This window comes from Budorcas taxicolor, chromosome 15 (genome assembly GCF_023091745.1).
Source record: "Budorcas taxicolor isolate Tak-1 chromosome 15, Takin1.1, whole genome shotgun sequence".
Classification (NCBI taxonomy): domain Eukaryota; kingdom Metazoa; phylum Chordata; class Mammalia; order Artiodactyla; family Bovidae; genus Budorcas; species Budorcas taxicolor.
Genome location: NC_068924.1, coordinates 44,147,583 through 44,171,394, shown reverse-complemented (window position 1 = coordinate 44,171,394; position 23,812 = coordinate 44,147,583). Strand labels below are relative to the sequence as shown.

The following is a 23,812-nucleotide window of genomic DNA, read 5'->3' as shown; positions in this document are numbered from 1 at the left end:
TTCTCCAGGAGATCTTCCCAAACCAGGGATTGAACCTCAGTCTCCTACATTGTAGGCAGATGCTTTACCATCTGATGGCTTAAAAGCCTATCATTCTCCATAGTCTTAGAATCTTTCTATATGGTCTTAACAGCAGAGTAGCTGATTTTCTCACATGGTGTCTTAGGACTGTAGCAAGTCCTCAAGAGAATAAAAAGGAAGGTGCAGTGTTTTCTATGACCCATTCTCAGGAGATGCACAATGTTATTTATACTGTCTTCTACTTGTAAAACAAATCACTAAAGCCAGTTTAGATTCTAGAAATGGGGTGTGTGGGGTGATTCTAAAGGATGTAGGATTTCTTTATCAGGTGATGAAACTATTCTAAAATTGAAAATTTTGGGCTCCTTACACATTAAGATGCCTATTATTGCCAAATACAGATATCTGTTAGCTCACAAAAGAAATCAGGGTTAGAGATATTAATATAAATTAGGAATCAAACAAGTAGAGATCAAGCTAGAGGAGTAGGAGCTGGCTGAGCACACCTTTGCCCTAAATACATCAAAAATACATCCACATGTGAAGCAAGACTGCCTGAAAACAAACTGGGGACCAGCAGAAAGAGTCTTGTACAACCAAGGATGTAAAGATTGATCCACATAGGAACCTACCTGAACAGGTAGGGCAGAAAAGGAAGTAATCAGGATGGGACCTGTGTACCTTGGAGCGAACACAGAAAAGGAGAGGATTGCATGGGCTTAGACATCCTCCCTGGGGAGTGAGCTATTTGAGCCACATATTGGGCACCCCAGGCCCAGGTTCTGACCCTGGGAAGACAAGTTTCCTTAGCTGGTTGGAAAACTCTTAAGGGACTTGCAGGAAGGCTGTACAAAACCTAAAATCAGTTCATGGAGAACATACACACTGTTGCCTACCCCTGGGAACAAGGTAGAAGAAGCAGACTGAAACTGCCTGGGACTGTGAGTGGTTTCCAGCAAGCACCCTGGCACATGGTTGATGCCAAATGTCTGCTCCACCACCCCTAGCTCCAGCACAGTTCCATGCTAGGGTGAGGGCTGTGGTTGCTGATAAGACTGTGCAGTCTGGGAGGATGGAGCTGGCTCGGATCTATGCAGCATCTGAACAGGACTACAGCAGCCATAACTACCTTGGAAGCTGACCCTGCCCCCAGTAGGGTAGTGACAGCCACTGAGGATAGGAGACATCACTCCTCATGTATGGCTCTAACTCTATCCCCTGCCCCTCCAGCCCTACATCCCATGACAGTGGTAGCTGCCAGCACCTTCTGGGGGAAAATATGACATGTCCCCACTCCAGATTCAGCTCTCACACCAAAGCTACTACTACAAAGTTACACACAGACTACATAAGGATGCTCCCACACAAGGACACCCCTTCAAGACCAGGAATAGGTAACTGTTGCACCTAATTTCATAGAGACAGAAGAAGTTAAGCAAGATGAGAAGACAGAGGAATTTGTACCAAAGAACAAGGAAAAAGAAAAACACTAACGGGACAGAGATAAATAATTTATCAGAAAAAGAGTTCAAAGAATAATAATATATATGTGTGTGTGTATATGCACACATATATACACACATATACATATACACAATGAAAAATTACCCAGTCAGAAAAAGAGATGGAATTCTTCCATTTGCAACATGGGTGGACCTACAGGGTATTATGTTTATTGAAATAAGGCAGAGAAAGACAAATACTGTATGTTGTCACTTATACACAGAATCTAAAAAATAAAATAGGCCGCTTTCATCTTTCAAGATGGACTACATTCTGCGTATGTGGTATGTAGCTCTCTCAATAAATCTGCTTTCACTTAAAAAAGAAAAATAATAAGAATTCCCAGGTGATCCAATGGTTAGAAATCCCCTTGCCAATACAGAGGACATGGGTTCCCTAGTCCAGGAAGATGTTACACACTTTAGGGCAACTAAAGCCATATGCCACAAGCATGGAGCCCATGCTCTAGAGTCTGCGAGCTGCAGCTACTGTGCCCATGTATCACGACTGCTGAAGCCTGCACACCCTAGAGCCCAAGCTCCACAATGAGAAGCCCACATACCACAACTAGAGAAAGCATGCATGCAGCAACAAACACCTAGTGCAGCCAAAAATAAGCAAAATTTTTAAATAAAAATTTAATTTAAAATAAATAAAAATGTTAAAATAATAAGTAAAAAAATACACAAGTGAATAAAACAAAATAGAAACAAACATAGAGACAACAAAATAATAATTATCAGTGGGAGGTTGGAAGGGTGGAGGGGCAACATAGCAGTAGGGGGTTAGAGGCACAAACTATGTATAAAATAAATAAGTGAGACTTCTCTGGTGTTTAGTGCTTAAGAATCTGCCTGCCAATTCAGGGGACATGTGTTCAATCCCCGGACCAGGAAGATCCCACATGCTGTGGAGCATCTAATCCCTTGACCACAACTATTGAAGCCTGCATGCCCTAAAGCCCATGCTCTGCAACAAGAGAAGCCACCGCAAAGAAGAGTGGCCCCTGCTCACCACAACTAGTGAAAGCCCACACACAGCAACAAAGACCCAGCAGAGCAAAAACAAATACAGAAATAAATTTTGTAAATAAATAAATAAATAAGCTACAAGGATATATTTTACAGCATGGAAAATACAGTCAAGATTTTATAACTTTAAATGAAATATAATCTATGAAAATATTAAATTACTATACTGTTCTAAAATTAATACATTATAATAGAAATAGAATTCTTTAATAGAAAAAAATAAAGTTAAAAGTAAAATCTTTAATGGAAAGAAAATAAGACATCCAAATGACCAACAGTAACATGAAACATGCTCTTTGCTAATTACCAAGGTAATGCAAATCAAAACCACAATGAGATGTTATCTCCACCTTTTAGAATGGCTATCAATAAGATAAGAGATAGCAGCTGTTGGCAAGAATATGCAGATAAGGAAATCTTTGAAGACTGCTAGTTGAAATGTACATTAGTATGAAAAACAACTTTAAATTAGAAATATGTATGATTCAGCAATTCCACTTTGGGGTATATATGAAAAAGGAAATGAAAAGAGTTTGAAGAGACATCTGCACTCCTACGTTTATTGCAGCATTACTCCACAATAGCCAAGGTATGAAAACAAACTGACCTTCAACAGAGAAACAGAGCTAAGAAGAACTTCAAACTGATTCTTAACACAGTCAAAAGGGATGTGCAAATTAAATTGAAAGGTTTAATGCTATCTACATATTAGAATTGCTTTTTTTTTTTTTAACTGACAATAGCAATCCTGGAAAGGACCCAGAGCAAATAGAACTTAAATACAAACCTGGTAGGAATGGAAACAGTACAGACATTTTGGAAAAAACAAGTTTTGCAGTATCGTATAAACACATACTAAACATAACACACAGCAATTACAATCCTAAATTTTGTCAAAGAGAAATGAAAACACAAGACTACATGATGACCTACATAGAAGCTTTATTCCTAATTGCCAAAACCTAGAAAATCCTAGAAAAATGTGCATCACTGACTAAACAGGTAAAGGTGCTGCTTTCATGCAATGACTATGTTTAAGAGAATTATAACATAGTTCAGACTCTATAATCTGTCCTTCACAATAGCCAGCACATCATTCAAAGTTGCTGACAAATTAGAGGTAAGAGAGAGGATATATTGTCTATACTTAAGGTACGGATGGAAACGAACCTCAAGGAAAGACTGAAAGCAGAAATGTAAGTTTCCATCTCAGGAAGCTTGAAGAGAAGAGCAAATAAATAACAAAAAAGCATATGGAATTCCCTGGCAGACCAGTGGTTAAGACCCATGTTTCCAGTGCTGAGGTCATGGGTTCAATCCCTAGTGGGGGAAGTAAGATCCACAAGTCACACAACATGGTCAAAAAAAAAAAAAAAATGAGTAATGAATAAACATAAATCAAAGAAATAGAAAACATGCCCCATAAAGAAAATATATTTATAACTTAATTCATTGGAAAGATTAATAAAATTGAAAAATCCATAGGAGTATTAAGGAAAAGGTAAAATATTAATTATCCAAATAATACATGCAAAGATGGGCATAGAAACACATTCTGCTCACATATTAAGATGGTTAAAAACAGATATTATGAAAAACTTATATCAATAAATTTAGTAATTTAATTGGATGGCATCACTGACTCAAAGGGCATGAGTTTCAGCAGGCTCCAGGAGCTGGTGATGGACAAGGAAGCCTGGCATACTGTAGTCCATGGGGTCTCAAACAGCTGGACATGACTGAGCAACTGAACTGAACCAAAATTTTGTAAATAATTAGAATTAAATATTTTCTAGAGAAACACAGTTTGTGCAACTGAAAAAGAAAAACATCTTGTCATTCTTCAGGCTGGGAGGAAAACGAAGACCATGGCATCCGGTCCCATCACTTCATGGCAAATAGATGGGGAAACAGTGGAAGCAGTGTCAGACTTTATTTTAGGGGGCTCCAAAATCACTGCAGATGGTGACTGCAGCCATGAAATTAAAAGATGCTTACTCCTTGGAAGGAAAGTTATGACCAACCTAGATAGTATATTCAAAAGCAGAGACATTACTTTGCCAACTAAGGTTCATCTAGCCAAGGCTATGGTTTTTCCAGTGGTCATGTATGGATGTGAGAATTGGACTGTGAAGAAAGCTGAGCACCGAAGAATTGATGCTTTTGAACTGTGGTGTTGGAGAAGACTCTTGAGAGTCCCTTGGACTGCAAGGAGATCCAACCAGTCCATTCTGAAGGAGATCAGCCCTGGGATTTCTTTGGAAGGAATGATGCTAAAGCTGAAACTCCAGTACTTTGGCCACCTCATGCAAAGAGTTGACTCATTAGAAAAGACTCTGATGCTGGGAGGGATTGGGGGCAGGAGGAGAAGGGGATGACAGAGGATGAGATGGCTGGATGGCATTACTGACTTGATGGACGTGAATCTGAGTGAACTCCGGGAGTTGGTAATGGACAGGGAGGCCTGGCATGCTGCGATTCATGGGGTCGCAAAGAGTCGGACACGACTGAGTGACTGAACTCAACAACAAAATTAGTAGAAAACATTGTTTCTTCAACTCTTATGCAGCAATTTTAACAATGTCATAATGATCTAAGTTTTTAGTAATTACTGTTTTCTTACCAACAGTATACCCAAACCTGAAATGTTCTCCCAAACTAAAACAAGAGACATTCAAATATTAGTTCAGTTCAGTTCAGTCACTTAGTCACGTCCGACTCTTTGCGACCCGATGAACTGCAGCAAGCCAGGCCTCCCTGTCCATCACCAACTCCCAGAATTCACCCAAACCCATGTCCATTGAGTTGTTGATGCCATCCAACCGTCTCATCCTCTGTCGCCCCCTTCTCCTCCTGCCCTCAATCTTTCCCAGCATCAGGGTCTTTTCTAATGAGTCAACTCTTTGCATCAGGTGGCCAAAATGTTGGAGTTTCAGCTTCAACATCAGTCCATCCAATGAACACCCAGGACTGGTCTCCTTTAGGATGGACTGGTTGGATCTCCTTGCAGTCCAAGGGACTCTCAAGAGTCTTCTCCAACACCACAGTTCAAAAGCATCAATTCTTTGGCACTCAGCTTTCTTTATAGTCCAACTCTCACATCCATACATGACCACTGGAAAAACCATAGCCTTGTTAAATTGTCATCATTTCATGAGGACATTCAAACTCAGGTTAGTCCCTCCTCTTAACTCACCACCATGTGAGCAACCTGTCCAGAACTGAAGCCCACAAACCCTAATCCCTTCTTGGTATCCTTCAATAAGAATCCAAACCTTTCCAAAGTCATGTGCCCTCTCTCCATTGTCAGGATACATGTGATAATTATTTGGAGAGTTTTCCCTTGCTGTACTGACCCAATAAACTTGATTTTGTTGCACTATAGGTTTATTTCTCGTGGCCTTTGGCTGGTTAAGCTTTAATATGGTCATTACACATGTTTACACTTAAGTTGTGGAACAAAAAAGACAGTGAAATTTATGATATGAATATGATAGGTTTCATAAAGAGACTATGGATAAAAGTTATTGGAATCAAGAAAGTAAAAGAAATTTGAGATCAAGTTGTCAGTTGAGATATTCAAATGATTAGAAGTTGCCATTGCTCATGACAAAGACAGAGATGGAAAGGAAAATGGTCACGCAGGTGCTAAATTCTCAGGGGATGAGCAGCAGGGAGATCAATTAGGGTTAGGTGCCAGAGGTGCCAGAGGTGCCAGAGTTGGAATGTCTTGAATCTCAAAGGAAGAAGTATCTGGGACTAAGGATAAAATAGAGTAAGTTGCAAAATGCAACATATCCAGGAGCTTTGTTCTATTTGTCACATATTTGAGACACAACAATAATTTTAGGTAACTTTTGTAGATAATTATATGTTAACTCTGAAATCTCATGAATAGCCTATAAAATGTGAGTTTTAAACCCCATTTTACAGATCATAAAATTGAGTCTCAAAGAAGTTAAAAACTTTCACTCAATTCATCCACCTCAAACTGACCCTAGGTCTCCTGGGTACAAAAGCCATATCTAGTGTTTCTCAAATATTTAAATAAAGGATCACTTCTCCCCGGGTGTCCATGGGTCAATACTTGTTAGGAAAATAGTAAAATGAGAACTACTAACAAAACAAGAAAAACTAAAATACAACAGAATAAACCCATGTAAAAAAGTTATTGGAGTCAACACAGTTAAAGTTACTTTCCCAAATTGCTATAAACAGTACAAATGGTTCCCCACAACCTCTGTTCTTATTTGGACCTGGACTGACAATAGTTTGCCAGCCAGCACCTGCCCATGGACTATTAGCATAGTTTGAATAACAGTGGACTCCGCTTTCTTCCGCTTGCTTTCTGCTAACTGGCCCATATTACTCCAGGGCTTTCCCCATTACCTGATGTTCTCAATTAAAGAAACTGTTTTTTTCTACAGAGAGGAAACTGGAGCCCTGGTGACATTGACTCTGGTCCCCATCGCCCACCAAATTTCTATTTCGACAGTTTTTTCTCCAGGTCTCTGGACAAACCTTCCATCAGGATCCTCAGAAATATACCTCTTGTTAGGAACTAGACCATCCATTTATGCCACCTTAATGAGATACCTGGCTTCATGAGTCACTTCTGGAGGACAGTCCGAGGAATTTATCTCAAAGGGGCAAGCAGCAACAGCCCTAGAGGATTCTGTTACAGTCTTTCTTTTCCTCCCAGCACACAGAAAAGATCCTATCACAGAATGTATGCAACTATGTTCTTAAATGGAGGAGAGCATTTCTTGTTAATATCGTCAGGTAGTCAGTGCGCAACTGCTGTAAAAGTAAGTGGAAAATGTCTGCTTTCTAAAATTCTCTTTGAAATTCAGCAACAGCAAATCTGGCTCTAAAAGGTGAGTGCAGTAATCATGGATTTTATTTAAATAATTTAATTTTTTTGTTTATTCAATGAGAAATGAAAAATAAAAGAAACTCAACAACTTCGTTTTGTGACCCCTGAGGAAACTGTGGCCTTAGCAAGGTTTACACTACAGGGACTAGAGACACAGACATGGAGAACAGACGTGTGGATATAGAGGGAGATAGAGTGTGGGGTGAATTGAGAGAGTAGCAATGAAACATATACACTACCATATGTAACACAGAAAGCTAGTGAGAAGTTGCTGTATAACACAGGTAGCTCAGATTGGTGCTCTGTGATAACCTAGAGGGGTGAGATGGGGTAGGAAGTGAGAGGAAGGTTCAAGAGGGAGGGGTTGTATGTATATGTATGGCTGATTCAAAAGGTTGTGTGCAAGAAACCAACATAACATTGTAAAGCAACTATCCTCTAATTTAAAAAAAACTAACTTTTTTTAAGGGAAAAAAAAAGATATGTACTGCAGAAAGGTCATTCCAGGCATACAAAGCAGACTTCCCAGGAGATCCCAGAGAAATGTGGATGGTCTGTGGCAGCCAAGCTGCTGCTAAGCTTGTGTAACTGCAGCTATGAAAAGGAAACCAGGAGAAACCACCTGATAATCAATCAGGTTGCATGAGGCTCTTTGCCCTACAACCCCTAATTATCCACCAATATGACCCAATCATTGAAGGAAAGGATTGGGGAGAGTCAGAATCTGAAGCATGAATGGGATGCCACAGAGCTCTAGAAAGATCCCTAGGCAGTCAGTGGAGAGGAAGGGAAGGGCAAGAATCAGTTGTCATATTATGCACATGATTATTAATGACATGGTCCAGAACTAAGAAACCATCAGATCCTATACTTCCTGACTTCTTTTGGATTTGTGGAAAATCTCCTGATGTGTTCAAAGAAAACTTCTATTATACTTCTCATAAAAATTTTAACTAATTGAAAATCTATCTGCTATTTATTTTTGTTTAATGAAAAATGTTTAGCTCTGATGTATGACAAAACACCTTTAAATACTTTGCAGATATCATTTCTTTTAATCTCACAACAAAGATATTATATGGGGACAATTATTTCCATTTTACAAATAAAAAAAAAAATACTGGGAGTCAGAGAGATTCAAGTGTCATGTACAAGTGAAAATAATTGGCCACTGGGAGGCTCTGAAATTTCCCTCTCCGGTCTCCATGACTGCTGTCAGCACAGACTGAAGCTCACACTGTGTGCACAGTGAATGCAGGATCGGCTCCACTTGAGTCAGAAGGCAAAGAGCACGCATGCTGCTCGGTGCCTGGCTCAGGCTTCAACTGAGAGTGTGTTCAGAAGCTGAGAGCAGGACTGTGAGGGCTCTGGAAAGTATGCCACAGGTGGAACGGGCAACGGATCTATGAATGTTAATTTTGGTAAAGGGGAGGCAGTGGAGATGTGCTGGCTATATTCAAGTTTCATTGCTTTGTCACTGAAAGGAGATGGTTTGTGTCATTAAACTCTGAAAGGAGATGGTTTGTGCCATTAGACTCATAGAGAGCAATCGAGAAACCAAAAACTTCTTTTTTTCTTTTAACATAGAATTCATAGAATTAACACCCCTGGCAATAACCTTGCCTGTCACTAGAGTAATTTAAGTGCACTTAAGGAAAATCAATCAAAAAGCTGGAACACATTCTTTAATGATCTGTAGGTTCTCAGCTGTTGGTTCATAATACCTCACAATTCATTCTGTTGAAGCCCCACCACTGGAAACCCTAAGTGCTCATATTCTAAAGTAAGGAATTTTTAATAAATTAAGAATTGTGAAGATATTTGGTACTTATATTTATCATTTATGGTAAATGTTTCAAACCTTAACTGAAATAATGCTGTTAGGAAACTGTCTTTCTATGAAAATTAGAAACTATAACACTGAATCAATAATTGCAGGGTTGGGTTAACATGACTCTTAAAAGCATAAAAGTAGATGTCATGGGAGTTTGTAATTTCCTCAGTTCTGTCTCATCACAACAAAAATTTGAAGCGAGGGGCCAGCTCTTGGAAGGACCAGGGTTACAGCTCCGTGTTACAGCTCAGTTTTATTTAGAAAATAAAGGAAAATACATCCTCGAGGTATGCCGACCCAAAAGACATGGAGAGAAGAGAGAGAGAGAGAGAACGTGAAAGCATGAGAGTGAGAGAGCGATTCAGACAGACCCTGGCCTTTTGGCTCCTCTGTTTATGTGTTTTTTCCTCCTTCCCCTGGGCCTTCCCTATGTAAACTGGGCTAGGCAGGACTGCTGTTTGTTCCACCTGAGGTTTTCACTCTGGTCCTCGGACCTTCCTTTGTTCTATTTTCATGAGCTTTTCTCTTCCTTGTCTTTTAGCCACCACCATTCTGGACTCCTTTTCCTGTTCTAACTACCTAACATTAGCAAAGAAGTATATAGGGAGATACATTTCAAAAAGTAACTAAGGGTAGAATATGAAGCTCCATAAATATCGTACAAAGGAGTTGGGTAGTATATTCCACCTGGCATATGCGTTATACAAGTCATGCATAAATTCTAGTAACAGGTTTTCTCCAGCACATATTAGTCCCAAACACTAGTTATTTGTGATACAGGAATAAACACCATTTTGAGGAGACTATGTATTAATTGGGAGGAATAAAATATAAGCAAGCAAAGAACAAAACAAAATCCCATAATTTAGTACAAAGAAACACAATCTAAATATCTTCAAAGCTTGAGGTCAAAACAAAGGAAATTTATCTGATTACACCTTAGATGTCAGAGTAGATTTTGTAGAGAAATGAACTTGAAGGAGGCATAGAAGTCACCCAAGGTAATGATAGTGGAAAGTTGGGGGCCATCCAAGTGGGAGAACAAGGATTAAAGGCCAAATAAGACAGATGAACGGAGGAGACTGAACAGTTCAAAAAGGTTGGATTAGTGCAAGTGCTGGATGGAAACATCCTGAGAGAGAAGCAGAGAGTCGTATGCAGGTGATACAGAAAGCATACACTGTGCTGTGCTAAGGAGGGTAGGTTCATCTTGGAGGCCTAAGAAATCATGACAGACTTGAAAGGATCACTTTGGCATCACCATTCTACTTCAGCAAGAGATTACTTTGGCAGATGTACCGTGAATTATAATGGCGCAAGAATGAAGACAACGAGGCCAACAGATGAATAAAATAAAAGAGAAAAATGAGCAGGGCCTCACCCACAGTAGGGATGCTAGCAGTGGAAATATAGGAATGGATAAATAAATTGGAGAGCTAAATTGTAGATAGTATCAATAGGATTTTATTAGATGAGAGGTACAATGAGAGGAAGAAGACTAGGATCACTTTGAGAGGATAATAGGCTGAAAGGCCAAGGGTCTCCAAATGGAGGAAATAGGCTGCAAGTTCAGACATTTTTCTCTCTTAAGTGGCAGAAGGAAACATACTAGTGCTATATTTTTTCCCCATCTCTATACAAATTTAAAAAGAGGTTTATCTTAAAATTCTATGTTGCCATAATGACACCTGGTTCCCCCTGAACTTAACTTTTCTCAAACTTTGAGCTAACCAATGCATTTTTCTCATGGAAATGTTTGTCTTAAGCTATGTTAATGTACTATGTATTTACCCTAGACTGCCTTCAAGTCGGTTCCGCCTAAAGGCTCAGAACCGACTTGGCAAACCAATATGTCATACATTGTTCTCCTAATCTATGTTAATGAAACTATACATTTGTATGGAAATCTGCCTTTCTTCAAGATTCCTGTCATTTTAAGACATAAATGTATCTGATTACACCTTAGATGTCAGAGGAGACATCTTAAATCATTTTATGGCCTAGGATGACCCACCTGGTGCCAATGTTATCTCAATGCATGTTGTGGGTGAGGGAGCTGGTGCCAGTCTCTGAGTTTTGAGACATTTCCATTCTCTAACTAGCAGACTGCTAGTACCTATATAACATCTGGCTAAAGACTAGCAGGGGGGCATTCTTTATGACCCTTTCTGATGTCTGTGTCAGAAGCTTTCTCTGTCTCTTTTATACTTTAATAAGACTTTATTACACAAAAACTCTGAATGATCAAGCCTTGTCTCTGATTCCAAGTTGACTTCTCCAGAGGCCAAGAATCCCAGCATCTTTCATGGTTCAGCAATAGCCTTTCAACTTCCATGTTTCAGACATGAGCAATTGTGTAGATTGTGGATTCCACAAACACAGGACAGGAGGAATGGTCTAATGAAGGGATGAGTTTGGTCTGGGGGAGGCTGAGTTTGAGGTATTTGTGGGATTTCTAACTGAAGACTTCCAAGAGGACTGAAACTATAGACCTGGATCTTGGGAGACAGATCTTTTTACAAATAAAGTTTGGAAAGGGGTTTTAGAATAAACATTAGATAAATAATAGAAAATTACTGAGTTCCCAGAGAGTGAGGTTGAATCATTCTTCTTTTGTGTAAAGGGACAAAGGAATCCTGTACAGCGCCATATTTACAGCTAGGCAGAGGGAGAAAATATTATGAGGAAATGTAACGAATAACCAAAGAAAACCAAGAATGTGTAGAATGAAAATATTTTTTAAATCAATTTTAAAATTTCCCTCAACAGGAGCAACTCCCAGAGGACATGAAGTTTGGAAACCACACGAGTGTGACAGAATTCATCCTTTTAGGGTTAACAGAGGATCCTACACTTTGTGTCATCTTTTTTGTGGTATTTCTAGGAATCTATGCTGTCACCTTAGTAGGCAATATCAGCATAATTATTCTAATAAGAACCTGTTCCCAGCTTCACACCCCTATGTACCTTTTTCTAAGTCATTTGGCTTTTGTGGACAGTGGGTGTACCACATCCGTCACACCTATGTTGCTTATAGGATTCCTGAGACAAGGAGTGACCATCACTGCTGCTGGCTGTGAAGCTCAGCTGTGTTTTGTGGTCATGTTTGGGTCAGCTGAGTGCTTCCTGCTGGCTGCCATGGCCTATGACCGCTATGTGGCCATCTGCTTGCCCCTGCTCTACTCCACCCACATGTCCCCCAGAGTCTGTGTTCTCTTGGTGGGGGCTTCCTACCTGGGTGGGTGTGTCAATGCTTGGACATTTGCTAGTTGCTTACTGATTCTGTCTTTCTGTGGACCAAATCACATAAATGACTTTTTCTGTGACTTCTCCCCTCTGTTGAAACTTTCCTGCTCAGATGTCTCCATCATTGAAATTATCCCTTCCATCTCTTCTGGATCTATCCTTGCATTCACAGTGTCTGTCATAGCTCTCTCTTACATCTGCATCCTCAGCACCATCCTGAAGATGCACTCCACTCAAGGGAGATACAAGGCCTTCTCCACCTGCACCTCTCACCTCACTGCAGTCACTCTCTACTATGGAACGATTACCTTCATTTATGTGATGCCCAAATCCAGCTACTCGATTGACCAGAACAAAGTGCTGTCTCTGTTCTACACAGTGGTGATCCCCATGCTGAACCCCCTCATCTACAGTCTGAGGAACAGAGACGTAAAGGAGGCCCTGAGAAATGTAAGTGTCAGAATATATTCTTTGGATTTGTTCTTAACATTTCTGATGACCTATAAATTTTTGTTTACCAGTATCACACTTAGGTCCTACTAAATACTGCTTTACTGGGTGCTTAAATTGAAATCATAATACTTCTTATTCTCAGTTGTATACACTTATACCAGCTGGTAGGCATCTTGGAATTAGTAATAATGATAGCAATTATTTTCACTATTACGTATTAACACCTTTAGATGCCTAGGACTTTAATTTATTTAGCAAACAATAATTTCTACTTATAATATGCCAGGCCCTATTCTAGCGCAATGGTATATTAGCTGGCTTATTTCACATAAAAACCATGTAGTCGTAGTTCTATTATTTCTATTTGACAAATAAATTATCTGGTACACAGAGAGGTTAAGTAGATGCCCAGAATGATGCAGCTAGAAAGTTGTGCAATCAGTCTCTGAATCAAGAAAGTCTGAGTCCAAAGCACTATGTTTCTTTATTTAATTCTTACAGAAATCTCATGATGCTAATTATTAACAATTTACCTCAATTTTACAGATGAAACTGCTGAGTCTCAGAGATATTCAATAGCTTGTCTTGAGAGATATGGACTCAAGTCTCTGATTCACTTGGAATCAAGTCCTCGGATTCCATGCATTTCTTCAGCACAGCTACTTATCTAGAGGATTTGAATAGGACAAGCAAACCTAAAGCTGTTCTTTTAAATCAGTCTTCTGAACAAACTCTACTATCAAGTTAGTCTAGATTGTGAAGACTCCAAAAACAAGGATGAGAATGGGAAACCTTATTGGTTTATATCTATAGAAATTAAGGTCTGGACACCACGATTACATGATTTGACTGGAAGTCTAACCATATTTAGCTCAGATGGTAGAGAATCTGCCTACAATGAAGGAGACCTGGGTTCAATCCCTGTGATGGGAAGATCCTCTGGAGAATGGAATTCAACCCACTCCAGTATTCTTGCCTGGAGAATCACGTAGACAGAGGAGCCTGGCAGCCTACCATCCATGGACTTGTAAAGAGCTGGACATGACTGAGCGACTAACACTTTCTTCTAACAATATTTAAGGACATGTTACGAATACTCCCATTCGGCATAATGTAGCTTTCCTTAGCTGTAGAAATTTAAAAGGGTATCTGAAATCTAAGCACTGCAATTAATATGCTAGCAGCATTCATGGTTCCATAACATAGATGTATACAAAATTAATACCCATTAATTAAACTAGAAGTGTTGCCAAAGATTGTGGTAAATGTAATACTTACATAATAATCTACCCTCATTTACATCATCACCAGGAGACCGGAAGGATGAAGAGGGACTTTTCTGGAGTTCAGGAGCTCCCAACTCAATGTAAATACTGAGACAACTTTTTAGACCATCTGAAAGCGAGACAGATTATAAAAGTCCTTGACTCAGTATAATGGGGTGAAACAAGTAAGGATTGGGAAACATAAAAAGAAGCAAATGGGATATTATTTATAATACATTGCTAAGTTAATTCTGCTAAGTATTGAGGCTTCTGAACTGTGGTATTGGAGAAGACTCTTGAGAGTTCCTTGGACAGCAAGGAGATCAAACCAATAAATCCTAACGGAAATCAGTCCTGAATATTCATTGGAAGGATTCATGCTGAAGTTGGAGTTCCAATAATTTGGCCACATAATGCAAAGAACTGACTCATTGGAAAAAACCCTGATGCTGGGAAAGATTGAAGGCATGAGAAGGGGACAACAGAGGATGAGATGGTTGGATGGCATCACTGACTCAATGGACATGAGTTTGAGCAAGCTCCAGGAGTTGGTCATGGACAGGGAAGCCTGGTGTGCTGCAGTCCATGGAGTTGCAAAGAGTCAGACACGACTGAGAGACTGAAGTTAAAATGTAGAGTATCATAAAATTGCAAAATTAAGTGGAAACATACAAAGGCTAAATGAAACAAGGATAAATTAAACATGTGAAATGATAAAATAATGGATAAAGAAAAATTTCTCTAGCCACAACACTCTTGACACCAACTTTGTGGTCTTTTCCCCCCATACCAACCAACTGGAATACTGGTATGTTCTAAGTATCCAGACATCAAACTCATGCTTTATTCTTTCATTCAATTGTGACACTAACTGCCTGGAGGTAGGGTCAGACGTCACAGGTTTAAGGCTCAGTTCCATAACTTAGCCCTCCCTTCTGACACCAGTTGCAAGTAATGGGTCCCCAAGGTCCCCACACTTTTGTCCAACTTGGCTACAAAGTCAAGGACTGCCACAGGCCTCTTCCAGGTATGACAGTTTGCTAGAATGACTCAACAAAATTCTCTGAAGCATCTGCTTACATTTACCAGTTTAACATAAAAGATATTATAAAGGACAAATTAACAGCCAGATGGAGAGACACACTGCACCAGGTCTGGAAGGGTCTCCAGGGCAGGAGTTTCTATCACCAGGAAGCTGAAATGTATAATTTGGAGTGTATAAGCCTTCTAGCACATGAATCTGTTGACCAAATTGGAAGCTCTCCACCTCATAGTTTAGGAGCTTTATAGAGGCTATGTAAAAAGTCTCCAACCACTCCAGCCTCACCGCAGAAACACATGTGAACATAAAGTTCCAAGCTTCTAATCATGGTTTGATCTTTTTGGTGACCAGTCCTCATCCAGAAGCTGTACAGAATCCCACCGAGGGTCTTCTCATTCAAACAAAGACCCTCCTATCACCTAGGAGGTTCCAATGGATTCAGGAGCCCTGTGTCAGGAACCAGGTTTAAAGAACAAATATTTGAACAAAAGATGCTTCTAGCACCCCTGTCATTCAGGAAATTACATGAGTTTAGAGCCCTGTGTTAGGAACTGGGGGTAGAGACCTCAGGTATTTCTGTCACATTCCACCCCCTGCTATGTGGCTATGGAACCCACACAGGGTTCCATAAATGACCATAAAAGAATGAAGTTACTGGCATATTATTAGAATTCCACTGAGTCATTAATAACTATTCAGTTCATCATCATAACATGAGAAGCTCTCTCAGAGTGAGGTTATTCATGTTTAAAGGCTTCCATTTGATCTTGTCAGTTTCTAAACACAGCAACACATGGCTGCACTCTTTCAGGCATGTGTTTTAATTGAGCTAGAAGTCAGAATTATTACTTGCTTTGAGTCTCTTTCGAGGCATTAGTAGAATACTGAATTTTTCATAAATAGCAGTTGCAATTGTCGTATAAAAATCCTAAGTGCATACTGATTCACATGATTTCTAGAGCTTTGATTATGTGAACTCTCAAATCTTGAATACAAGACTAGCTTCCCTCTGGGCATTTTGGACCCATAATTCAGAGGTCAGTGTGTTCATAGGTCTTTTGTATTTTACCTGAGTTATCACGTGAGCATTGCTAATTGGGAATTACGTGACAAACAATTTTCAGATCTGTTAATATTTATAGATATGTCTTGGCATATTTATTATGGTAATTCTAGGGAAGAGTTAAAGAGGTGGCCCCAAACATTGATAATTCCCTGCCATGGTGACCTCCAACTACAAGAGGAATATTTAATCAAGGCTTTTTTGGTTATTTTACATGTAGATATGGGATAGTCAGGCTTCCCTGGTAGCTCAGCTGATAAAGAATCTGCCTGCAATGCAGGAGACCTTGGTTCGATTCTTGGGTTGGGAAGATCTCCTGGAGAAGGAATAGGATACCCACTCCAGTATTCTTCCTGGAGAATCCTCATGGACAGAGAAGCCTGGAGGGTTACAGTCCATGGGGTCACAAAGAGTTGGACAGGACTAAGCGACAAAACAGCACAGCAGATGGGACAGTCATTCATTCATTTATTTCAAAAACACTAGTTGAGCTCTTATTATACTCTAGAAACTGAGTAAGCACTGAAGATATTTTGATAAATGAACAGAGATATAATGTGTAATAGAGCAGAGTTCTCATGTAGCTTAGATTTTAGTGGCAGAGACAGTAGGGAATAAATAAACATTATAAATGTAGAACACATTAGTGGGTGGAAGACACAAATCAGTTGGGTTGCTATGACTTATAAAAGGTCACTGCTGGTATGGGTGGTGAATTCTTAGTGAGTATGACAGGGAAGGCCACTTGGAGGAGGTAACAGTTGAATAGAATGTTGAAAGATAAGAAAGACACATTGACATGGATACTGGAGAGAAAGTTGCAGACAGAAAATAGCACGTGCAAACATTCTGAGAAGCTCAAGAAATAAAGAGGCCGTGGCAAACCAGGAGGAGAGAGATACACAGAAAGTCAATCATGCGGCGCTCCACTGACCAGGGAAAAATTTGAATTTCACTATAAAAGGAATGGAAAGCCATTAAATGTTTTTTAAATAGTTCCAATGTGAATGTCTTTTAAAGATCATTCTTGTTGTTAATCATAAGAGGGAGAAGGGGGAACAGGAGGCACTGAAGTTATTAGTTAAGATCTGAGATGCTGCTGCATTGTACTAGGGTGGTTGCAGTTTTGCTGGAGAGGAATTCACCTATTCAACATAGTTTCTGTGAAGAACAACACTGCATAAGCAGAAAGTGAAAGTTGCTCAGTCATGTCTGACTCTTTGTGACCCCATGGTTTATCCAGTCCATGGAATTCTCCAGGCCAGAATACTAGAGTGGGTAACCTTTCCCTTTTCCAGGGGATCTTCCCAACCCCTGGATTGAACCCAGGTCTCCCACATTGCAGCCAAATTCTTTACCAGCTGAGCCACAAGGGAAGCCCTCTTTACCTAAACTATATGTTTCTGCCTGCAATGCAGGAGACCTCAGTTTGATTCCTGAGTCAGAAAGATCAACTGGAGTAGGGATAGACTATCTACTCCAATATTCTTGGGCTTCTGTAGTGGCTCAGCTCGTATAGAATCTGCCTGCAATGCAGAAGACCTGGGTTTGATCCCTGGGTTGGGAAGATCCCCTAGAGAAGGAAAAGGCTACCCCTTCCAGTATTCTGGCCTGGAGAATTCCATGTAGTATATAATCCATGAGGCAGCAAAGAGTTGAACACCACTGAGCAATTCTCCCTTTCACTTAGGTAAAGAATCAAAAAGGACTTGCTGATGTATTAGTGTGAGAGGTTAAAATTAAAAGGAGTTTAGAACTCTGGAGTTTGGGGGTTGAGATTGTTTGGTGAATGTGAATGGTATATCATTTATTAGCTGAAGAAAAGTAATATGTAGCTTATCTATGACTGCATGACTAGTCACTCAAAGCCATTTTATTGTATTATATTGTGAGTCACTTCACCTGCCCCACATGCATTAGTAAGAGTAACTAGGTGATATTCAAGTGGCATCTGGTCACATCTCAAAGAGTCCAAGTAGCTTCACTCAGATGCTTGGCATCGGCAGGATGGCTTAACAGCCTCTCATTCTCCATAACTCTTAGAATCTCTCTCTATGGTCTTACCAGCAGAGTAGCTGAATTTCTCACATGGTGTCTTAGGACTCTAGCAATATCCCAAGAGAATAAAAATGAAGGTGCTGTGTTTCCCATGACCCAACCTCAGAAGACCCAAGACATTATTTACACTGTCATCTATTTGTAAACAAATCATTAAAGCTAGTTTAGATTCTAGAAATGGGGTGTGGGGGGTGTTTCTAAAGGATGTAGGATTTATCAGGTGATGAAACTGTTCTAAAATTGACCGTTGTGATCGTTGCATATATCTGTGAATAGTCTATAAACTATACACTTGTATTCTTTAAATCGGTTAATTGTTGATATGTGAGTTATATCTCAAGAAAATTCTTTTTAAAAAAACTTAGATGGCTTTCAGTGTATCAAATTATAACTCATTCAATTAGATAAAGCCCTAAAGCCCATGCTCTGCAACAAGAGAAGCCACCACAATGAAGAGTGGCCCCTGCTCGCCAGAACTAGAGAAAGCCCATGCACAGCAACAAAGACCCAGCAGAGCAAAAACAAATACAGAAATCACATTTTTAAAATAAATAAATAAGCTATACAGCATGGAAAATGCAGTCAAGATTTTATAATTTTAAATGAATACATAATCTATGAAAATATTGAATCACTATGCTGTCCTAAAACTAATACATTATAAATCAAGCATACTTTAATAAAAAAAAATAAAGTTTAAAGTAAAATCCCTAAAGGAAATAAGACATCCAAATGACCAACAGTAACATGAAACATGCTCTTTGCTAATTACCAAGGTGATGCAAATCAAAACCACAATGAAATATTGTCTCACACATCTTAGAATGGCTATCAATAAGATAAGAGATAGCAGGTGTTGGCGAGAATATGCAGATAAGGAAATCTTTGTAGACTGCTAGTTGAAATGCACAGTGGTATTAAAAAATTTTTAATTATAACTATATATGATTCAGCAATTCCACTTTGGGGTATATATGAAAAAGGAAATGAAAAGAGGAGTTTGAAGAGACATCTGCACTCCTACGATTATTGCAGCATTACTCCACAATAGCCAAGATATGAAAACAAACTGACCATCAACAGAGAAGTAGAGCTAACAAGAACTTTAAATGGATTCTTAACACAATCAGTCAAAAGGGATGTGCAAATGAAATTGAAAGACTTCATGCTACCCACATATTAGAATAGGTTTTTTTTTTTTTAACTGACAATAGCAATCCTGGAAAGGACCCAGAGCAAATAGAACTTAAATACAAACCTGGTAGGAATGAAAATGGTACAGCCATTTTGAAAAAACAAGTTTTGCAGTATCTTATAAACATATACTAACCATAACACACGGCAATTACAATCCTAAATTTTGTCAAAGAGAAATGAAAATACATGACTATACAATGATCTACATAGAGATATTCAGAGAAGCTTTATTCCTAATTGCCAAAACCTAGAAAATCCTAGAAAATGTGCATCACCGACTAAACAGGTAAAGGTGTTACTTTCATGCAATGACTATGTTTGAGAGAATTATAACGCAGTCCAGACACTATAACCTGTCCTTCACAATAGCCAGCATATCATTCAAAGTTGCTGACAAATTACAGATAAGAGAGGGGATATATTGTCTATACTCAAGATACAGATGAAAACGAACCTCAAGGAAAGACTGAAAGTAGAAATGTAAGCCTCCATCTCAGGAAGCTTGAAAGGGAACAACAAATAAATAAGAAAAAGCATATGGAATTCCTTGGTGGCCCAGGGTGAAGACCCATGTTTCCACTGCTGGGGTCATGGGTTCAATCCCTAGTGGGGGAAGTTAGACCCACAAACCACACAACATGGCCAAAAAAACATAGGAGGAATGAGTAAACAATATAAATCAAATAAATAGAAAACATGTCCAACAGAGAACATATATTTATAATTTAATTCATTGAAAAGGTTAATAAAATTGAAAAGTCCATAGAACTATTAATTAAGAAAAAGGTAAAATATTAATTATACAAATAATACATGTGAAGAGGGATATAGACATACATTCTGCCCACATATTAAGATGGTTAAAACAGATATTTTGAAAAATTTATATCAATAAATTTAGTAATTTAGTTGGATGGCATCACCAACTAAAAGGGCATGAGTTTGAGCAGGCCCCAGGATTTAGTGATGGACAGGGAAGCCTGGCATGCTGCAGCCCATGGAGTCGCAAAGAGTTGGACATGACTGAGCAACTGAACTGAACTGAAAATTTAGTAAACAATGAGAAGTAAATATTTTCAGACTTAAATTAAATTCAGACTTAAAGAAAGTAGGGAAAACCACTAGACCATTCAGGTATGACCTAAGTCAAATCCCTTACAATTATACAATGGAAGTGAGAACTAGATTTAAGGGACTAGATCTGATAGACAGAGTGCCTGATGAACTATGGTCAGAGGTTTGTGACACGGTACAGGACAGAGGGATCAAGACCATCCTCAAGAAAAAAAAAATGCAAAAAAAAGCAAAATGGCTGTCAGAGGAGGCCTTACAAAGCCAAAAGCAAAGGAGAAAAGGAAAGATATTCCCATTTGAATGCAGAGTTCCAAAGAATAGCAAGGAGAGATAAGAAAGCCTTCCTCAGTGATCAGTGCAAAGAAATAGAGGAAAACAACAGAATGGGAAAGACTAGAGATCTCTTCAAGAAAATTAGAGATACCAAGGAAACATTTCATGCAAAGATGGGCTCAATAAAGGACATAAATGGTATGGACCTAACAGAAGCAGAAGATATTAAGAAGAGGTGGCAAAAAATACACAGAAGTATACAAAAAATATCTTCACAACCCAGATAATCACTATGGTGTGATCACTCACCTAGAGCCAGACATCCTGGAATGTGAAGTCAAGTGAGCCTTAGGAAGCATCACTACAAACAAAGCTAGTGGAGGTGATGGAATTCCAGTTGAGTTATTTCAAATCCTGAAAGATGATACTGTGAAAGTGCTGCACTCAATATGCCAGCAAATTTGGAAAACTCAGCAGTGGCCACAGGACTGGAAAAGTTCAGTTTTCATTCCAATCCCTAAGAAAGGCAATGCCAAAGAATGCTCAAACTACTGCATAATTGCACTCATCTCACATGCTAGTAAAGTAATGCTCAAAATTCTCCAAGTTAGGCTTCAACATTATGTGAACTGTGAACTTCCAGATGTTCAAGCTGGATTTAGAAAAGGCAGAGGAACCAGAAAGCAAATTGCCAACATCCGCTGGATCATTGAAAAAGCAAGAGAGTTCCAGGAAAACATCTATTTCTGCTTCATTGACTGTGCCAAAGCCTTTGACTGAGTAGATCACAATAAACTGTGGAAAATTCTGAAAGAGATGGGAATACCAGACCACTTGACCTGCCTCTTGAGAAACCTATATGCAGGTCAGGAAGCAACAGTTTGAACTGGACATAGAACTACAGACTGGTTCCAAATAGGAAAAGGAATACATCAACGTTATATATTGTCACTGTACTTATTTAACTTATATGCAGAGTACATTATGAGAAACACTGGGCTGGAGGAAGCACAGGCTGGAATCAAGATTGCCAGGAGAAATATCAATAACCTTGGATATGCCAATGACACCACCCTTATGACAAAAAGTGAAGAAGATCTAAAGAGCCTCTTGATGAAAGTGAAAGCAAAGAGTGAAAAACTTGGCTTAAATTTCAACATTCAGAAAACACAGATCATGGCATCCAGTCCCATCACTTCATGGCAAATAATTGGGGAACCAGTGGAAGCAGTGGCTGACTTTATTTTTGGGGGGCTCCAAAATCACTGCAGATGGTGACTGCAGCCATGAAATTAAAAGACGCTTACTCCTTGAAAGAAAAGTTATGACCAACCTAGAGAGCATGTTGAAAAGCAGAGACATTACCTTGCCAACAAAGATCTGTTTAGTCAAGGCTATGGTTTTTCCAGTAGTCATGTATGGATGTGAGAGTTAGACTGTGAAGAAAGCTGAGCACTGAAGAATTGATGCTTTTGAACTGTGGTGTTGGAGAAGACTCTCAAGAGTCCCTTGGACTGCGAGGAGATCCAAACTTTCCATTAAAGGAAATCAGTCCTGAATATTCATTGAAAGGACTGATGTTGAAGCTGAAACTCCAAAATTTTGTCCACCTGATGCAAAGAGCTGACTCATTTGAAAATAACCTGATGCTGGGAAAGATCAGAGGTGAGAGAGGAGGCTGACAGAGGATGAGATGGTTGGATCACATCACCGACTCAATGGACATGAGTTTGCGTGAACTCCGGGAGTTGGTGATGGACAGGGAGGCCTGGTGTGCTGCAGTCCATTGGGTCAGACACCACTGAGCGCCTGAACTGAACTGAAATATTTTCTAGAGAAACACAGTTTGTGGGACTGTAAAAAAAAAAGAAAAATCCCCATCATTCTTCAGGCTGGGAGGATGGACATAGAATAATCTAGCAAAAAGATTAGTAGAAAACATTATTTCTTCAACTTTTATGCAGCAATTTTAACAATGACATAATGATCTAATTTTTCAGTAATTACTGCTTTCTTATCAGCAATATACCCAAACCTGAAATGCTCTTCCCATCTAATACAAGAGACATTAAAATGTTAAATTGTCATCATTTCATGATAAGTTTCAACCTCAGATTAGTCCCTCCTGTTAATCTCACCACCAAATCAGCAAACTGTCCAGAATTGAACCCCATGACACCTAATCCCTTCTTGGTATCCTTCAATAAGAATCCAAACCTTTCAAAGGCCTGTACTTTCTCTCCATTGTCAAGAGACATGTGGTAATTATTTGGAGAGTTCTCCCTTGCTGTGCTTCCCTGATGGCTCAGTTGGCTAAGAATCCTGCCTACAATTCAGGAGACCCAGGTTCAATCCCTGGGTGTGGAAAATCCCTGGAGAAGGAAATGGCAACCCACTCCAGTAATTCTTGCCTGGAGAATCCCATGGACAGAGGAGCCTGGTGGGCTACAGTCCATGGGGTTGCAAAGAGTCAGACACGATTTATCAACTAGACCACCATCCTTGCTGTGCTGACCCAATAAACTTGATGTTGTTGCACTACAGGTTTATTTCTCATGGGCTTTGGCTGGTTAAGCTTTAACATGGTCATTACACATGTTTACACTTAAGTTGTGGAACAAAAAAGACAATTAGTGAAATTTATGATGTGAATATGATAGGTTTCATAAAAAGACTATGGATAAAAGTTATTGGAATCAAGAAAGTAAAAGAAATTTGAGATCAAGTTGTCAGTTGAGATATTCAAACGATTAGAAGTTGCCATTGCTCATGACAAAGACAGAGATGGAGAGGAAAATGGTCATGTAGGTGCTAACTTCTCAGGGGATGAGCAGCAGCGAGATCAATAAGGGTTAGGTACCAGAGGTGCCAGAGTT

General features: G+C 39.3%; 1 protein-coding gene across 1 annotated transcript; it reads left to right on the top strand.

The window, feature by feature from the left end:
* The first annotated feature begins 12,052 nt into the window (after positions 1-12,052).
* LOC128059826 (olfactory receptor 491-like) lies at positions 12,053-13,054 on the top strand. The gene has a single exon (XM_052652111.1). The coding sequence runs from the start codon at positions 12,053-12,055 to the stop codon at positions 13,052-13,054; it is 1,002 nt and encodes a 333-aa protein (XP_052508071.1).
* Positions 13,055-23,812: the final 10,758 nt, after the last annotated feature.

Coding starts and splice junctions, on each gene's coding strand:
- LOC128059826 (XM_052652111.1), top strand. CDS start 12,053: ATGAAGTTTGGAAACCACACGAGTGTGACAGAATTCATCCTTTTAGGG.